Source organism: Lygodium microphyllum, chromosome 4, assembly GCF_053477565.2.
Source record: "Lygodium microphyllum isolate KBCC chromosome 4, Lygodium_microphyllum_v1.1.10, whole genome shotgun sequence".
NCBI lineage: Eukaryota > Viridiplantae > Streptophyta > Polypodiopsida > Schizaeales > Lygodiaceae > Lygodium > Lygodium microphyllum.
The window spans coordinates 129999649-130019974 of record NC_141138.1 but is presented as its reverse complement, the minus strand read 5'-3'; the positions used below and the strand labels follow the sequence as shown (position 1 = coordinate 130019974).

General features: G+C 40.1%; 1 protein-coding gene across 13 annotated transcripts in view; it reads right to left on the bottom strand.

Moving 5' to 3' along the window:
- Positions 1-20214, bottom strand: part of LOC148037627 (uncharacterized) — a 214651-nt gene extending 194437 nt beyond the window's left edge. For 12 of the 13 annotated variants that reach the window (XR_015690794.1, XR_015690795.1, XM_087677344.1 and 9 more), the window contains exon 1: positions 19632-20214. Coding sequence is in view for 11 of the 13 variants with exons in the window: in XM_087677344.1 (XP_087533470.1) it covers positions 19632-20138 (507 nt within the window). In the remaining 2 variants the exon portion in view is untranslated. The remainder of the gene's footprint in view (positions 1-19631) is intronic. The other variant, XM_087677336.1, reaches the window with a different exon arrangement.
- Between the last annotated feature and the right edge of the window lie 112 nt (positions 20215-20326).

Below are 20326 nucleotides of genomic sequence, written 5' to 3'. Positions count from 1 at the left end.
ATGGCATATTGGATGCCCAAAGAACAATGAAGTACACACCCAAATCTGCCATAAACATTGGTCCCAATAATAAGCAGGTCATCAGCATAAAGAGTGGAAATCACAAAATTTAAAATTTGATGCCATAGAGAAGTATCTACCATAATCTCAAAACTCAAAATTAATGGTTGCACCATGCATCAATGGGGCATTGGATTTTGAAGGATTTCAAACTTTTCATTTCTTCTTCACAATACTCCTATTAATCTGTAAACTTAGTGTGTGGACCTCAAGGAATGATACTTTCTCTTAAGCATTCCCAAATTTCCACTCGAGGTCAATCTCACAAGGTCTATCTAGGGTCAAAAATAAGAAAAAGTATTGTTCTCCATTAAGGGAATAGCACCCCCTCAAAGCCACTAGAAAAGGAGAATCAAGGGGACACTAGATGCTCCCATGGTGAAGGTAACTGAGGCATCATGCATCAGTTCTTGCCACTCATGCAAAACCTAGTAGTCATGATAACTCATGAACTCTTACAAGAGCATCGGCTCTAATACCATATGAGGATATACTAGGGTTTGTAGAGAGACAGAGTATGTATGGAAATGACTATCAAATAAACTCAAACAAAAATGCAAATAACGAAGAAAGAGACTGAATGATGAATGTTGGAAGGGAACTAAATCCAAATATAATAGGTTTTGTAGAGAGACAAAAAGTATGTACAAAAAACGACTAGCAAATAAACTCAAACAAAAATGCAAATAACAAAGAAAGAGAATGAATTATGACTACCATAGCAACCAGAAACATTGGAAATGTTTAGAAATGAGACGTCAAAAACATGTTTCGTAAGTTTCTTTCAAGAGAGGGTAAAATAAGAAATGCGGGTTTTTTTTATATAGGGACTTTTTCTCTTTCAAGAGAGGGTAAAATAAGAAATGCGGGTTTTTTTTTATATAGGGACTTTTTAATAGTTTTAACTAGGGAAAGAGGTTTTAAACCTCTATGAAACTTTCTCTTAAATAAAGAAAGGCCAACCAAGTTTGAGTGATAATACATGAAAGTCAATTGAGAATAATATGTTACAATCCATGATCCATTATTGACTTGTGTCAAAGTTAGTCTTTAGACAACCTATACTATGGTTCTAACCTCAAACATTATGATTCACACATATCACACAAAGAAAATTGAAATAAACATGTAAATAGCTCATGTAGAATATGGACTTAGTCAAGTTGCAACATCATGATTCTCATTCCAAAACAAACTGACAAAATGTCAAAATCCAAAATGAATCATAATAAATCATAAATAACTCATAAATGAGACTGAAGTTATATAATAATCAACTCTAAGAGAAGAATAGATACTAGAATGACAGAACCCAATAACTAAACAAAATCCCAAAAAGTTAATTCTGTCATCCAAAATCTTGAGTCCTCACGAGTCATTACTCATTATCAAGATCATGTTTAACATTGCCCAGTAGTTTTTTTAACCCCACATTTTTTCACTGTTAGAAGCATTTTTTACTTTAAGAAACATTTCGTAAGTTTCAAACTCAAAGAAACACGTTTCTTTGCTGCTATGTTGCTGATGAAAGGAAACTCAATCAACAAACTCAAAATGCAAGGTGTGATACAATGGATGTTGAAGGAGGAAAGGGCTTTTCAACAACCACTATCTATTGTGGGAGCAGGTGGAGAGATGGAGGAATTGGCATACCCTAATGGATCCAAAAAGTAGTGAACCACCAATGCTCAATGCTGAAATCTAATGCAAAAGGATGCACAAGAAGCAAATGCAACTCCAATGCCAAGGCAGCTCCAAGCGATAATGACTGTCATCAAAGAGATGGATGAGTCTAAAATGCAGATGTAGGAGACTAGACAGCAGCATTGGCAGAAAATGCAGCTATTAGAGGAGGCTGCCAATATAAAAGGCTGACCCAAATGCAACTCAGAATAGGCTAGTGAGGGGAATGAAGCTTCAAATGCAGCAAGAAAGGGGCTGGTCATGGAGATGAATGATCAGGGTAGGGAAGCAGCAATAAGAAGATGATGGTGATGACAAGGGCTGATGGAACGCTTGCACTAAATGTGAGATGAATGGAATGATCATGGCAATGCCACAAATCCCTTTAATAGAACTTTTTGAGGCGGTTGCCTACCAGATTTCCAGAATGTGTAATTGTTTTAATTGGATGAGAAAAATTTTTCAGGGGCTGCATGAGAGCTGAAGGAATGGAGCCAATAAAATAAGTATAAGTTTGAGGCTAAGTTTGAGTAGCTTAACACAACTAGTGAAATAATGTGCCAAAAGACCATGAATCAGATACCATTCCCCAAAATTATTGAGGCTTTAATTAATTACAAAAAACCACATAACAACGTTCTATAAGCTGGGACCAAGACCCAAATTTTCTAATGTTTGAGCACTGTAATCCTAGTTAGCAGGTTTAAAAGCCTTTTGATTTCATGTTGCCATCTCACGGACTATCCATTGATGCCCTTTGTCCCCTAGTTTGGGCTTCCTAGCTACACTAACAATCACTTAGGGCAGTTGAGTGTTAGAGATTTATTCATCCCCTAGACAATCATTGTCAAACTACTATTGTACACTTAGTTATCTCATGCATTATTACATGTTTCTTTTTATCAGGCTGATAATTCTATGCAGTCTACAAGCACTTATCAGCTTCACGGGGCAGTCGAGCAGGCTCAGCATGTTGCACAGGTTGCCAAGTGGCAGCTGGCATATTTGCACAGCATTTTTCTCATTATTTTATTCAGCAATTGCAGTTTTGCAGCAGTCAGTTTAAAACTAGCCAACCTGGTTATTCTATTATATTTCTTTATGTCTATTTATAGGCAGCCTGCATAGGTCACCACACTTGTCAGTTTGCACGTGGAGAGAGAGATCAGTTCGCGGAGATACTTCGACAGCACATTTGTATATCTACCTTCTTCATTTCAGCATTCATCTACTGCAGATTTCTACATTCTTCTATCTCTTTTCTCTCTCCCTCTTCTCTCATGTTCATTGTCTTTCAGTCTTGTCCACACACTTCCGCATTCGCTGCACTCTAACATGGTATCAGAGAAGTATTGAAGGGCTGATTGATCATGGGCGGACCTAAACGAGAGATTTCAGGGTGACCAAAGTTTACATTTTCAGCGTTCAGAGGCTGAGGCGAATAGGTGAAGTGCTGGAAAGGAGCGAAGTTACTTTTTTTGCAGGTTTTTACTGTTCATCAAGAAAAAAGGGCTGTGTTTTCACCCTTTTGGAACAATTTTTGAGTTTTCATCGCCTTAGGCACAACTAAAACATGTTTGGGACAAATGGAGGAAGCCCTAGAAGACACCATTTGAAGAATCAAAGGGGGCTTCCCTTGTTTTTGTGCAGGTTGCTCAAGTGGCAATGTCATCCTACATTGACGCAGAGTTTCAAGCTATTATGGATCATAAGGTCCCTATGCTACCAACTCTCCATATCAAAAGCTCGATGGGGGGAATTACCGCACTTCGTAAGTAATGATGCTTGGCATTCTGGAGTTGTATGATTTGGTAGAGCTTGTGACTAAGGCTATAGACCATCCGACAACTCCTGATACTGGATAAACTAAACGTCTGTATCTACTCTTTCCTCTTTCTCTCTTATACTCCAACCATTATTGCTCATATATGATATCGAGCATTTGACCATGACTCGGGAGATATGGCTAAAGTTACATCAAATGTGCAATCGGTTGATCATTATGAAGCGGGTGTCTCTACAGGTTCCGATGCAAACTTTGAGTCCCAATAATTCTTCTTCTATATGAGAGCATATCAATAAGCTTTGGAAATTGCAAATGCAGGTCCTGAATACAGGGAAAGTGATTACCTTGGAGGATATGGTGATAACTCTTCTTTCATAGTTATCGACTCAATTCAATCTATTCTATTCCACCTTGATTGCTTCAAAGTGGACAAATTCCCTTAAGTGAGAGGAGTTAGTTCTGATGGTCTTGGACCACGAGGAACAACTCAAAGGTCAAAACGCTCCCAAGTCAAAGGCGTTGACAACTGAAAAGATTCGGCTTTCAAAAGACAAATATTTATGAGTTATAGCTGGTAGTCCTAGGCATACAAACTTTATGATCCCATTTCACAAGAGGTATCCATGAGTCGAGATGTTTGGTTCGTGGAGTTTCCAGCTACAAAGGGGGGTGTTGAGCATCCTATTCTCAGAGATCTAGGTGACAGTTGGGCATCTAATCCAATGCCTTTGGAGCCACCACCGCATACACCAGTTGAGCCGGCCCCAATTGTCACAAGAACGTGAAATTCTATTGCTTTGCTTAGCATTTCATTAAAAGTTAATCAAATGTACAAATGTGACTTACATGTGAGGTGCAGTCAATTATTTCACAATGTGGGACCTAGGATCCCAAGGTACCAGTTGGTGCCAAAGGCAAAAGTTAAAATAAGTTATGTCTAAGAGGTACTAGCTAGTGCCCGATGTCAAATTTGGACCTAGATCAATTTATTAGCCACTAATATCAACGCTAATATTAGAGACTAGGCATTAAGTTATTATTGCCAGTCTAGGGGTCAATAATTGCTCACGAACACTTGGGAGAAAAATTTGCCCAGCCAATTTAATTATTGGCTGGTGGAATTATTTTTCTCGGCACTAGAATAATCATTAAATTAATTTCAAAATTAATATTCTCAAAATTAATTCAATAAGCTCAATAATGCTAGAAAATAGGATTAGAAGGCTCCCACTTGGCAAAACTTACCTATGCAAGTAGAAAAGATGTTTTTGAGGCTCTGAGAGAGACACACAAAGAGAAAGAGCGAGTGAGTGAGAGGATCATTCCAACCTTGTGCATCTGAGAGAGACAGAGAGAAGGCTACCATAGCTGCTACAACAATTGGCATGCCATTTCCAACCAACAAGGGACTCTCCAAGAGCTAGTGATATGTCCTGAAGAGACTACATGAATAGGAGACAGCAGTTTGAGGGTTGTTTTATCCAAACATCGTATTTGATGTGTTCCATCAATGGAGACAAGTTTTATGGCTGTCTAGACAAGGTAACAATTGATTTCTTCCATTTTCTCGCAATGGGAGTTTGGAATTTCTCTATCTTTGACATTCTCTCTCATCCTACAGCCATTTCTCAACTCCCCTTAGTATTTTTCAGTAGTTTGAGTCATCAAAGGTGAAGATATGGAAAAATCTTTGTAGTAAATCCTAATTTACAACAGAAAATAGGATTTGACAACCACCTCGAGAACCATACTTAGAATTGAGATCCTAGGACTTGAATTTCAATAGCTAAAACGAAAGAATTTCAAAGAGATTCAAGAGGCTAGTCAACCAATGTCAATTTGGGGCTAAATTTGTCCCGTAAGGTGCAAGGTGAAGGCCAATTTAGTGGTGATGTTAGAGATTAGGCATTAATTAATTAAGTAATACCCGTCCAAGGGTCAATAAACGCTCAAGGACACTTGGGAGACAAAGTGGCCTAACCAATTTAATTATTGGCTGGTGGAATAATTTTTTGGGAACTAGAATAATCATTAAATTAATCTCAAAATCAATAGTCTCAAAAATTAATTCAATAAGCCCAATAATGTTAGAAAATGGGATCAAAAGGCTACCACTTGGCGAAACTTACCTATGTAAGTGGAAAAGACGTTTTTGAGACTCACAAAGAGAGAGACAACCTTGCGCAAGCTGAGAGAGACAAAAACTACAGCAATAGGTGACCACAATTTGAGGGTTGTTTCATCCAAACATCATATTCAATGTATTCCATCAGTGGAGACAACTTTTATGGCTGTCTAGACAAGGCAGTAAAACTGATTTCTTCCATTTTCTCGTGATGAAAATATGAAATTTTCCTCTTTGGCATTTTCTCTCATCATACAACCATTTCTCAATTTGATGCTAGGAGACATATTTCATGGTGGATTCCGTGCCACGGTGGATTCCGTGAGGTTTTATGGTGGATTCCGTAAACTTTGTTGACCAGGACTCATACACAAAGTGGATTCTTTGTGCGAGAAATTGATGGGGACACCTATCCTTTTTGGGCGTTTCATTAATTTAGTGTGCACATGGTAATTCCATAGCGGGTGATTCTGCAAGATACATATTAAATTAATAAACGTTTATGAGTTTAGAGTGCCCACTCGTGATAAATTAAGGTTAGGATTGATTTCTAACCATTTGATTTATTTATGTAGCTGAAGACTACTAGGTATTCACTTTTGTCGATTTAATTGTATTATTTTACTAACGATTGTGAATGCTTCAGTTGATGTGTAGAGATAGCAGCAGTAGCGGAGGAAAGCATTGGAGGATAGCGTGTATTCGAGTTATCACTTATATTTTGATGGGCGCATACCTTAGGCATGGCGCCTATATTTTGTCGCGTCTATTTATTGAGGCGTTGGATATTTATTTATTATTTTGTATGGACATGGGCGCACGATTATGATATTTATATTTGGACATTGTATTGGGTATGCCTGACTCTTTGGGCACCCGCCCATTAGCTTTATTTTTATTTTTTTCTTGCTAAAGCAAACTCAAAAGCCAAAAGCGTGCTATTTTGTAATTTGGGCTATTATTTGAGCTTGAAGATGATTAATACATAAAAATACATGCTTTGTGGAGCGCTCACACAAGGCATGGGGGAGATTGCACCCAAGTGGTCTCTTGTTCATGTCGTGCATACTTTCTACCTTGAGTTTTGTGCAAAAAGTAGAGTTCTTTTGTTCTTGGGGACCTTCCGGCATTCACTACGCGAGCATAGAGCGTCCGATCTGTGCATCAATGGTATCAAAGCGAAGCTGAGATCGAGAGCTTTCAATCGCTACCCATCTTATCCGAAGGCGGAGCTCCTGGAATGATCGAGCTCTACGGTCAGTCTCATCGCGAACGGTCAATACGGGTGGATTCCTGGCGGTCAAGAACCTCTGTTTACAGCCTCTGATCGCGAAGGACCGGCCTGTAACGGCGGAGGATCACTCCAACATCTTCTTCTTCAAGTCGTCTTCTCACAGTCAACAGAGATAAGCCATATCTTTCATAAAGATTAAAAGCTTGAGTTTAAAGCTTATAAAGCTTAAGAAGCTTAAAAGCTTTAATTTTTTTAATTCGACGACAGAGGGCGGCAGCATCCCGAAAAAAATGGCGTCAGAAAACGGCCCCCCCCCTAAAAATCGTCGTTTGCTGCATACTAAGCTTTAAGCTTAGTTACACAAGTCCTAAATCACATAAAGTTCCAAAGTTCTGCAAGTTTCGTAAGTCTGCAACTCTGCAAGTCCGGCAAGTAACCAGAAGTCAGAACTGACTTGTGCCCAAAACTCCCATAAGGATTGTTCCTGCGCAGAAGCACCGAACTGCAAAGTTGTTCTTTGGAAGGCTCTGTTCGCATACGCAGACTTGCTGAACCAGTTTCAACACATGCAGAAGGTCAAAACGCAGATTTTTCAAAGATTTCAAATCCCGCAATTGCCAAAGACGAAGACCGTGAAAGCCAAACAAAAATATATAAGCCTTGTACACCCAATCTTGAGCTACGCTCATCCCGCTAATTGGATTTTGAGAGTATGAGGTCTTTTGAAGTTTTGTAAGATGACGGAACAAAATATAGATGATTTAATGGCTGAAGGCGATCTTCGTGAACCTACGGTAGAACAAAAGTTGGTTTTAATTATGATGCAGTTGGACGAAGAACGAAGAGCCCGGCAAGCATTCCAAGTTCAATTGGCCAATTTACAAAGATCGACTACCGACAAAGAGGAACCACAATCTGAAGATCTTATCCGACGAACCATCGATACGACTCTCGAAGCTCAATCCATCCGCAAAGAAACAAAGATAAGTAAAAGAAATTTCAAATTCCGTACTTTCAATGACACTCGAGATGGAAAAACTGTTCTTGCATTTATCAGTCAGTTTGATGATTACTTTCATGACGAAACATATGCTGAAAAAGATAAAATCAAGTGTCACTAATCATTTGGTCGATAGAGCATCTCTTTGGTGAACCGTGGTTCGTAAGAGCATAGATTATCCCACTACCTGGGAGAATTTCAAGAAGAAGTTTATGCAGAATTTCCTTCCTCCACAATTCTATGAAAAAGCCATAAAGCAATGGGACATTCTTCAGCAAAGAGATCGTGAGCCTATTTCTCAGTACACCGAACGCTTTTGGAATGCCTTACTCCAATTACGCATGCTTGCAGACGTACCTGAAGTGACTCACAAGCGCAAGTATATGTCTGGATTACTTGGGCATTACTACGCTGAAGTCAATATGTTCAAGCCTGCAACTCTTGAAGATGCAATTTCTTTAGCTCATGACACTGAAGATAAGATTCGAGGAAGAGACAAGCGCCCACAGCAATTTCAAGCAAATGGTAACCTATGGTTCTAAGCAATTCAATCCAAATTTTAGAAGATTCAATCAAAGTCGATTTCCTTCATCATCTTTCCGTAAGTCTTGGACAAAACTACCTGCTTTGCCATCAAATACCAATCAAAACCTTAAGCCATCTTCACAGCCAAATCCTAATATTCCTAGACTTCCTGCCATTGCAAACAATGTATCTAAAGCCAAACCTATAGTGTGTTACAAATGCCATCAACTTGGACATCTAGCAGCCAATTGCCAATCGAAGAAGCCACCTGTCCATATCAACTATCTTGGAGCAATGGAAGATGAAGAACATGAAGAAATGTCTGACTTTACAGAAGATGAGGATGACATTACTACTCCTTCGGATACTATACCAGGTATGCCAACTCCACATTCTTTGTTGACAATGAAATGTTTAGTGCATGGAAAAGAAAAGATTATTTTGCATGATGATGGTAGTACACATGATTTTATTTCTGCAAAGTTAGTGAAAGAATTGAAATTACAAACTGTTCCTACGCATTATCACATTAAAGCAGCATTCTTAGGCACGAGGTATAATGGAACACAAGAGATGCATGATCTAGAAATTCAAATTGGTGAATACACTGAAAGAAGAAATTTTCTAGTTGTACCATTACAGTCCCCGGGGGTATGATGCCAGGAGGCATATTTCACGGTGGATTCGTACCACGGTGGATTCGTGCCACAGTGGATTCCGTGAGGTTTTACAGTGGATTCCGTAAACTTTGTTGACCGGGGCTCATACATAAAGTGGATTCTTTGTGCAAAAAGTTGATGGGGACGCCTATCCTTTTCACGCGTTTCATTAATTTAGTGTGTACATGGGTGATTCCATAGCAGGTGATTCCGCAAAATACATATTAAATTAATAAACGTTTATGAGTTTAGAGTGCGCACTCGTGATAAATTAAGGTTAGAATTGATTTCTAACCAGTTGATTTATTTATGTAGCTGAAGACTGCTAGGTATTCACTTTTGTCGATTTAATTGTATTATTTTACTAACGATTGTGAATGCTTCAGTTGATGTGTAGAGATAGCAGCAGTGGCGGAGGAAAGCATTGGAGGATAGCGTATATTCGAGTTATCACTTATATTTTGATGGGCGCATACCTTAGGCATGGTGCCTATATTTTGTCGCGCCTATTTATTGAGGCGTTGGATATTTATTTATTATTTTGTATGCACATAGGCGCACGATTATGATATTTGTATTTGGACATTGTATTGGGTATGCCTGACTCTTTGGGCACCCGTCCATTAGCTTTATTTCTATTTTGTGCTAAAGCAAACTCAAAAGCCAAAAGCGTGCTATTTTGTAATGTGGGCTATTATTTGAGCTTGAAGATGATTAATACATAAAAATACATGCTTTGTGGAGCGCTCACACAAGGCATGGGGGGAGATTGCACCCAAGTGGTCTCTTGTTCATGTCGTGCATGCTTTCTACCTTGAGTTTTGTGTAAAAAGTAGAGTTCTTTTGTTCTTGGGGACCTTCCGGCATTCACTACACGAGCATACAGCATCCGATCTGTGCACCACAATTCCCCTCAACATTGTCTAATAATTTGAGTCATCAAAGGTGGAGATATTGGAAAACCTCTACTGTAAACCCTAACTTATAGTAGAAATTAGGGTTTGACAGCCATCTCAAGATCCATACTTTGAATTAAGGGCTTAGGACTTAAATTTCAACAACTGAAATTAAAGAATTTCAGGGAGATTCAAAAGGTCAACCAATCAATGTCAATTTGGGGCTAAATTTATCTCACAAGGAGCAAGATAGATAAAGGCCAATTCCCCAAGCAAACCAAGGGGTAAATTGGTTTGAAGACTTGTTGATCAATTTTGATAGCAAGCAAAGAAGATCAAAAAATCTCCATTGTATCCCATCCATTTGTAATAAAAGCTTAAAAAATACTGCAAGAGGAGTCAGTTTTGGGGTCAACAAGCTATCTATTGTCCAAGATTAAAGTGGTAAAGTGTGCATTTCAACTTATGTGAATTATTTTCTTGCTATAATTAGTATTAAATCAGGTTACTACCACCCTATCCGAGAAGAAATGCTAGTTTGACCGGTAGACATTCCAAAGACTTTAGCAAAGGCAGACTAGTGAGGAAAGTATTAGCCTTTCCCTCGTTGGACACATGATACACTTTGTCATCTGGGTGGTATTAAGGGAGAGCGGTAGTCGTAGGATGGCCAATGGCAATCTCAAAGGAGCCAAGCATACTCCACTGAGCTTGTTTGTACTAACTATTGTTTGATATCTCATGCCATGGAGGATACCACTTGGGATCTCATGCCTCTGCCTGCTCATAGACATGTGATTAGCATCAAATGGATCTTTAAGACCAAGTACCATAGTGATGGCACTCTGAATAAGCACAAAGCACGGCTTGTTACAAAGCACTCTGAATACATTTGCCCCAATGTATATTAAACCTTTCTAGACCTCCAATTGATATTAGGGTTATGTAATTCTAGCCAGGGTAGCCCAAAAACAACGGGACTATTTGGGCAATGGATGATGTTGAAGACTATATCTGATAGAAGACTCCTTAGGGTAACTTTTATGGATTGAGTCTCATACCTGATAACTGTCAAAGCAAGCGGTCGATCACTAGTTACTTCTGCACATACTGGCTTTGCTTTTCTTAAAAGCTATATACTATGTTGCTTTGCAAACTTCTCGTCCATGAAGCATAATGTGGCTCTAGAGTCTAACAAAGCTTGTCCGTCTATCTGTCTTCCCCTCCAAGTAAATCTTTATTGGTAACATAAAGCTAAACATTGGACCTGCACATGGGAAGAGATATTATTTTGGGTTTCTTAAAGCTTTGTCTAGCCACATGGTCTCTACTAAGACTAGATGTCAACATTTCGCAAAAGTGATGGCATAGTGGCACCATGAATTCTCCTCCTTCCTTTGTTAGAACAATATTTAACTATGTGTCCTAACTGGCCACAATACATGCATAATCCATTAATGTGTTGCCTTTGTTCTTTTTGAGTTGTCAATGATTTGAACCGCATCATATCAATTTACATGGGCTCTACCTTAGATACTTGGCCTTCTTGGGTAGCTCGGTCTTCAAAAGTCTTCATCATGCTTAAATTCAAACTGGCTCCTTGACGTTTTTCTTGTCTTCTCTCAAACAAGCGATTGTCACATTCAATTGCTTGAGAGAGAAATTCACTAAATGTATGCACCTTTGGCATGGTGAGCAAAAGATCTTTAATATCATCTTTCAATCCCCAATAGAATTGACTAATAAAATAATCCTCATGCCATGTTAAATCACATATGAGTTGCTGAAATTTTGATACATATACCGAGGCAAGTTTCGAGTCTCGACCCTTGACGTAGATTTCTAACATTTGTTTCAGCTATTCTTGCTCTGTCTACTTCTCCAAATGTAGCAAAGAACTCTTGTATAAGGTCTCAAATTTATACAACAATAGGGATTCCTTCTCAAGCAAGGGGGCAAAACCAAGAGAGAGATGTACTTGAGAAAAGAGTTCCTATGAGACCAACCCGAGAAGCATTATTTGGATAACGATCTAGTTGCATATGTGTAAACAATCATACCTACTTGAGGAAACCTCTAAATTTTGACCTTGTGCCATCAAATTTCTCTAGAAGTCTGGCCTTTGGTTCTTTCTTATGTTGATCGTGAAGATTGCCAATAGTTGATAGACCTTTGGCTTGATATAGACTTGTCTCTTGAATTTCTTAAAAGTTTTTGTTGTAGATCTTGCACATCTAAGCCCAAAGCTTGTGGTTGCTCTACTTATAGCCTTGCATTACTTTCTTGAAGCTCTTGGATTTGCTATTGGATGCTTTGTAAAGAAGCAACAATGTCTTCTATCACAGACTCCATCACAACTAAGCAAGATAGTGGTGGGAGGGTCTTGCCAAACTGTTATGAGAACGGCAAGTGCTTTTCGAGAGTAAGGAGATTGCTCTCACAACTTACAAGAGAAAAACTTAAAAGAGATAGAACTAGAAGTTGATTGCAAGATAACTCAATTACAAGTGAATACTTACAAAAGCATGGCTTGATTACAAGACGAGTTGATACAAGACAAGACTAGAACAAGACTAGAACAAGACAAGAACTAGAAGAGGACTTATCTCGCAGGAGCCTCATAACTGGTATTGGTAAGACTTAAGGGCTTGTAGCCCATGACCCTTATTTATACTATAGCATAGGGAGGTTAAGGGAACCCCATGTTACAAGAGGATGCCACATGGCATGACATGCATGCCAACACATGGCATGACATGCATGCTAACCCATTATATGCTAACATCAGCAATGACATAAGTGATTATGCAAACATCTTCTATCTAGAATCTTTTAGAAACTTCATGGAACCAAGCACTATGCCAACTTGCATACAAACCAAGGACTGTCCTTGCTTTAGCACCCGTTACAACCTTTACATGATGACTCAATTTCTTTCCCAATGGACAATTAAGGGCTTAGAGTCACACTACTTCCAAGATTTAGCTAGCACATGGGAGCCCACAAAAAATGAGCATCTATGGCATTATCATTTGTAACATTTCGGATATAACTCTCTTTATGAATTGTCACACCGTCAAATGGTTGAGAGCCTTCCATGCCCAAAACTGTCTAGAGATGTTTGCAAAGCCTATCAACTAGGGAAACAAAATCGCACTTCGTTTCTTCAATAGACCACACACAGAGCTAAGGTGCCTCTAAGATTGATTCCAATGTGATCTTTGCAGGCTAGCACCCACTGCCACCTTGAGTATCATGTTGTACTTCGTTTTTGTGGTGGATGATTTCTCAAGATACACGTGGGTGTATTTTCAAAAGCACAAATTTGACACACTCACCTACTTCTCAATATGAGTACTTAGTGCATAACCAGACAGGTCATCGTGTAGGATGATAAGAAGTAATAGTGGTGGTGAGTTTATCTTGCATGAGTTCACTAAGTTTCTATAGGAGCACGGTATTCCTCGCCAACTCACTTCAACCATCAGAATGGAGTCATAGAGCGTAGTAGAAACCGGACTATGATGAACATGGTACACTCTATTTTATTCGCAATAGAGCTCTTCTAAGGCCTGAGCGCCTCTGGGTCGAGGTTGTTAATAATACGGTATACATCCTCGACCAATGCCTGATTGTAGTGGTCTTTCAAAAGACATGTGCAAGGCATTTTTTGGCTCTAGGCCTGTAGTGTCCCACTCTAAAGTCTTTAGATGTTGTGCATACAAGCACACTCCTGGTAATAAGTTAGGAAAGCTCACTCCCCGAGCTGATCTCATGATTTTTGTCAAAAATTCCTTTAAGGCAAAAGCCTATCGCTTGTTCAATCCTAGAATAAATAAAGTGATTGTTCAAAGAGATCTCAATTTTTATTAGAGAGATATTGTGCAAACTTTTGCACCAAATTGTGAGCCGATTCCTCAGCATACTCCATCAAAGATAGTGCCATCTAAGCCAAGTCTACTATTGGCTCCTAACCCACCCACAAAATCTTTCACTTCCAGTCCCCTCCACGAGACCAATTACCTCATGGTTACTAGCAAGCCATGCAAGATTCGAGGATCCTTCCACTAGATTTTACTCGTGAAGGCCCTAGAAAATCTACTCGGTTTGCATCTTAGGCTTCATTTGCATTTGTCTTTACGACAGATTACATAGTGTAATTTGAGTTGAAAAGTTGGCAAGAGACTCCTCAATGGCGTGAGACCATGGAAAAGGAGCCTAAGGTATTGACAAAAATGAGACTTGGACAATAGTGGATCATCCAAGTCACAAGAAAGTCATCGGGACCAAGTAGATTTTTAGGACAAAATTAAAAGTTGATGTGGAACTTTGGATAAATACAAGGCTCACCTATAGTACAAGGGTATCGACAAAAGTAAGGAACTAACTATGAAGAGACCTTTCCACTCAATCCGTGGTTGACATCATTCTACCTATTGCTTCCACTAGCCACTCACCACAGTTGGCCACTTCATCAAATGGATGTCAAAAGTGCCAATCTAAATGGTTACTTCAAGGAGGAACCCTATGTGAAACAGCCTCTTGGATTTCCTTTTGCAGACTGTAAATCCAAGGTCTTTTATTTGTGGAAAGCTCTTTATAGATTGAACCAAGTACCTCGGTCTTGGTTTCAAAGAATGGATGAGTTCCTTCGAACTCATGGATATCGTTCTATCCCTTATGACCCAAACTTATATGTAAAATCTACTTCAAAGAGAGTAGCTACATTTCACTGTATGTCAATGATTTATTCCTCTCATTGACTCAGATTCAACTACCATAGCAGATATAAAGGCCCAACTTAGTACCACGTTTGAGATGATTGACCTTGGTTAATTGTCCTTCTTTTTAGGGATCAAGGTAGTTTGATTTGAGGATAGTATTGTGTCCTAGCAAAAGTACGCCCTTCCATTAGTGGAACAGTATTGTATTGATCAAATAGGGCCTATGGCCACACCTCTTGATCCACTGTCGATCTATCTAAGGATTCCCTAGATCAGTCCTTCAATGAGCACACATATAGGTCAATTAAAGGGAAACTTTTCTAGTTGATTCACACTAACCCAGATCTTACATACTTAGTTAGCTTGCTTAGTTAGCATTTTGCTGCACCTAAAATGTCACATTGGATTGCATATTTGCACATTTTGAGATATGTTCGGTATATATATTCTTATGGACTAACTTATGGTAGTAGCTTATATTTACAAGGTTACACCAATTCTGATTGGGCAAGAGATCATGGGCATGGCTCCCATTTCTTAGTCAAGCCATAAACAAGAGATGATTGTGACTTCCATGGCCAAGGCAGAGTATTGGGCTTTCTTTGATAATACCACAAAGGCTATCTACCTAAGAAGCTTGATACTGGTGATGCTTCATTTTCCATGCAACTCTCTAATTGTCGTCTACTACAACCACCAGAGTGCTATTACACTTGCTAATAATCTGATCATCACACAATAGACCGAGTATGTTGAAGTCCAATTCCACTTTACCAAAGAGCATGTTGAGCTCAATGCCATCCACCTAGAGTTTGTGCCTTTATCAGATAATTTTGCAGTCATTTTAAACAAGGCGATCAATCGATTGGTTCTTCAATACTTACTACTCAGGATCAATGTGAATGCACCTCTTCTACTTCTTTAGGTTAACGAGGAGAGAATAATTCCCTCTAGCTTTCCCTTCCACTCTAAGAGGAGGCAGCCGCCTTCTCTTCATGGTGACAGGATCTTGATTTCAATTTGATTTGGACATTTATTTTGTACATTGTATCATCATCTGCATCATCACGATGACTATGGTTGTAAAATGCACTTGGGCAAGTGAACAATTCCCTTACAAGAGCATTATCCAAGTGGCACCATTGCATCGCATTTTGCATGAGCATGACAATTTGCATTGCCTCTTGCATAACCCTATGCATTGGCATTCTATTCTTGTAACCATGTATCTATGTGCATTTATCCCTTTTTGGTCTTTTGAAGTTGTCAACTCTAGATCCACCATATTCACAACAACTCGCATGGCAATCTCCTAGGGCAATCTAACTTGCTTGCTTAGCTTAGCCTATCCACATAGTCCCCATAGCTTCTTTGCACCCCTTTTTCTCATCATCGACATCGAATTGTGGCTGGAATAGCTTTTTTGTTTTATGAAGGTCTTGAATCTAACCATTCCTTACATTCTCCCATCGAGACACAAATGCTCGATAGGATGAAAATTAATTAAGACCCTCACTTAAAGCTAAATCAATTCAAAAATAATCAAAAAGCCATCACTTAAAGCTAAATGATTGAGACCCTCACTTAAAGCTAAATCAATTCAAGAATAATGAAAAAGCCCCCACTTAAAGCTAAATGATGGAGACCCTCACTTAAACCATATGACCCCACTCAAAGACATATTCATCACCCATAATACTAATAAAGTCCTGGATCTCACTTCATTGGACAAGGTATACTACATCTCCTAGATGGGAGTAAACCTTTTATCTATCCACCAACTTTGCCACTTGGGGAGAGCAATCTTATTTACAACCACCACAATCAAGTTACTTGATGTCAAGAGTGGTTTATTGATTACTCGCACTCGGGTACAATCTAATGGCCTCTTTCTGATGTCTCATTTTCTATCCCAACCAATAGTTGAGGTCTCTAAGTTTCATAGACTTCATGGCCTAGGTGCTGCTAGAAATCCTACAAATAAGGAGCATCTCTTGAATTTCCACATAAGACACATTGGGTACAACTCACCCTTATGAGTTGTCTTGTCATCAAATGGTTGAAACCCTTTGACACCTAAAACTATTCAAGGACATCCAAAAAGCATGTCAATTGGGGAAACAACATCACACAAACATCATACCGTCAACAAGTCATGCATAGAGCTAAAAGACCTCTTCAATTGATTCATGTTAATCTTAGTGGGTCAACATCCACAACTTCCTTTAATGGCACCTTAAATAGCATGTTTTGGGGCTGTTTTAAAGAGCTAATTCAATGGTTTAAGTTCATAATACATTTTTTAGCTCAACAACGGCACCATTGCATAGTATTTTGTTTGAGCATGACACTTTGCATTAGCCCTTGTATAAATCATGCATTGGCATCATGCTCTTTTGGACATAGCACTTTGGATTACTCCAAAACCTATCTTTTGGCAACTGCCCATCCAAGGATAAAAATCTTCTAGAATCCATGAATACTAGCCCTTTTCCTTCATCACAGAGTAGTGGACTTGAAATCCACAATATTCGTGGCACATCATATGGCAATCTCTACGGCAATATATTCTATGGTGACATACAACACATACCACTACATCTTTTCCTTATCACTAGCACCATGACAAGTGGTTGGGATAGTCTCTCTATTTTGTGATGCTCGAATCAATCATCCGTCTTTTTGCCCCATGGGCACAGATTCTTTTTTTAAAGGGAAAAAAACAAGACAAAAGACAGTTCAAAGTGGTTCAATCATCTTTGCAAGTCCTAATAGGCCACTAGGCAGCCACAATGAGCACCCTTTGTCCAATGCCTCGGCCTCTTTGGGTGGCTCTTTGGGCTCCCATATTGCTTTTGTAGTCTTGGTAAGCTCTTGGGCAGCCCATCATGCACCCCTAGACCAATGCCCTAGCTGCTTTGGGATGGGATGCCTCAAGGTATTATGGGGTGACCTATGCTTGCAATCCCTCCTAGGTTCCAATTTTGGGCTTGGGAGGGGCTCTTAGGCTAAAAAAGATGAATTACCCATTAAACCTTCATTGGCTCATTTTGAACAACCTTAGAACTCAAAATGCTCCAAAAGTTTTGTATCCCTTGAGCAAACAAACAAACTTTTGGTTGGATCCACATCTATAAATAGAGAGGCAGTCTAGTCATGTATCAATCCTGTTTAGCAGATCTACACACTCTTGATCAACTAGCACCCTATTCTACTGCTGTCTACACTCCGCACAGAGGACATCTCAATTCATGGACTGTGTATCCAGCCTGCCCCAACTGAAGTCCATCCCTGGCAGCTGCCACCCACCGTATGCACCCTGTTTTAAGGACTGCAGTCTGCAGCCCTGCATTTGCTGCTGTCAGCTGCCACCCAACTCAGCCCAAGGTTTTTGTTGCCATCAGTCACCAGGTGCAGTCCTAGAAGGTTGTGTTTGCAACTGCATGCTGCCACCCAGGATCCTACCATCCTTTGGGAGCAATTGCCCAGCTGCCAGCCCCTGCGTTTGCAGAGTGGTCTGTGTTTCCAGCTGCAACCCTGGCGTTTTTCACCCTGTGCCATCCGCCCTGCTGCCACAACTATTGATCAGCATGTTCGAGACAGATTCCACTCTCTCTAATCTGTGTTTACTGCAGCCGATTGTACATAGAGGCTACCTGCTGTGATTCGAGATCCATTCCTAGTACGACACGCTCACCCATTCATCACTGCCCCAGTCCACTTTGAGACACGAAGGTTCAAGGTTATTGTATTCACTTTGCACAGTGTGTTTCCAGCATCCACTCTCATTCACTTTGAGTTACTCTTTGAGTTCTATTGTTTATCATTGTATTTCTTTATATTCATTACACAGTTGATATGCCAATCTTTATTCATGTCAACCCATTGCACACCACATTACCCACTTGCTAAGCTTTGCCACATGTATCATCCCTACTCTACAAGCCATCAACGTCTCATGCAATGTTGCACCATCCTTGCCAACATGGCCACATCTCCACCATGGTTTGTGGTAGCAATCACCTACTACCAACTTACCAAGCCATCAGTTGCGACAGCCTGCAAAGCCCATGCCCAAACTTCCCTTGGGCGACACCGACGTATTACAAAGACCCGACATGGAAGGTCCCAATGGCACCACAAGATGAACTTTCAGACATAACATGCAACATGAGTGTCTTATAAGACTCCCCATTTAGACGAAGGGCCCGAACAATCAATGTGGCCAAAAAGATTTTACATTGGATAAGCATAACAGGTGCACAAGCATCCCTCAAAGCAAGACTCTATAGTAACAGCCCACAAGTTATAATGATGCATGAAGGTCTTGTATCATTACCTTTCGACCAACTTGCAACGAATGTGAATTGTCCAAAATCAAAGCAATCACAAGGAGAGTTCCTAGTTATCACAATAGGTGTTCTCCTAAGAAGCGACATGCACTATAAACATAACATTGTTTTCCTTCCTCATTTTGCACCCATAATCTCATGATTACAAGTCCAAGTGATAGACGATTTCACATCAATCATGCACCATACGGCAAGATATGTCTGTGCTCATCCACCATTCCCTCGAGTTTGATAAAGATGCTACTTGTCACATACCTCACAATTTTATGTGCTTCATGAAACTTATCTCTCGAAAAAGCAGCTACGCTTTCACAAATTATATACTTAGATGTTTCATAAAGACTGTTTCTCCTGGGATAAAGAATCCTAACACGTGTTTTCATGAAACAATCAGTCTTATATAGGCTGTTTCGCCCTACAATTTTCACACTTTCAGCTTGTATAGGAGAACCTTCCTCGCATCTTAAGCCTGCAGATATGTGCATTGTAATCGCATGAATCACGCTGCTGTTTCAGCTAAGTGCATTGTCTGAGAGATTTCGCATATCCTGCTCAGAAATGCGAGGCGGAAAATAAACAGATCTGACCTTATAGAATTTCCATGACTGGAAGGCATCTCCGTGCAGGGATCTTTGCATGGTGGTTCTGCATGTGGTTGAACTGGCTTTGCAAGAGGTTGAACTTGGAGTGTTGCCAGGCCTTTCAGGGTGAGAAGCTCGGCATAAGTCAGGAGCGGCCAAATGCTGATTGTTGGGGACGTTGCATGCGGTGGAGTGCTGTGGCATGGTGTGGAACTGGCTTTGTATGAGCCGAAGCTGGTTGAAGACCGGTTGCTGTTGACCTCGGTGGAGCCGTGGCTGAGGGCTGGGATGTTGAAGGGAACATTGCATGTGCCGATGCTCGTGGATCAGCCTGTGCTGGATATGGTTGACGACCTGGTTGTTGAAGCCGGATGCTTGTTGTGAGCTCGCGAGCTGGAGGCTCTGCATGTCGCATTGTCCGTCATGATGAGAGGGTACAAGCTGCTGTTGTAAGGGCCGTTGAACTGGCTGTCCATTGCCAAGCCTCGGTTTCTTGAGCCTCGCCTCAGACATGAAGCTTGCCAGCTCTTCGACAAAAGGACAACAGTGTGTGAGGCAGCATAAAGGTGGTTTGCAAAAACGGGGGTGGTTTCGCAGCACACCACGTTTCTCAAACGTTGTAGTTAACCAACATAAAGGTGGTTTCTTCAACATGAGGATATGAAACCACCACAATCCGTATTACACATCACAAGGTAACA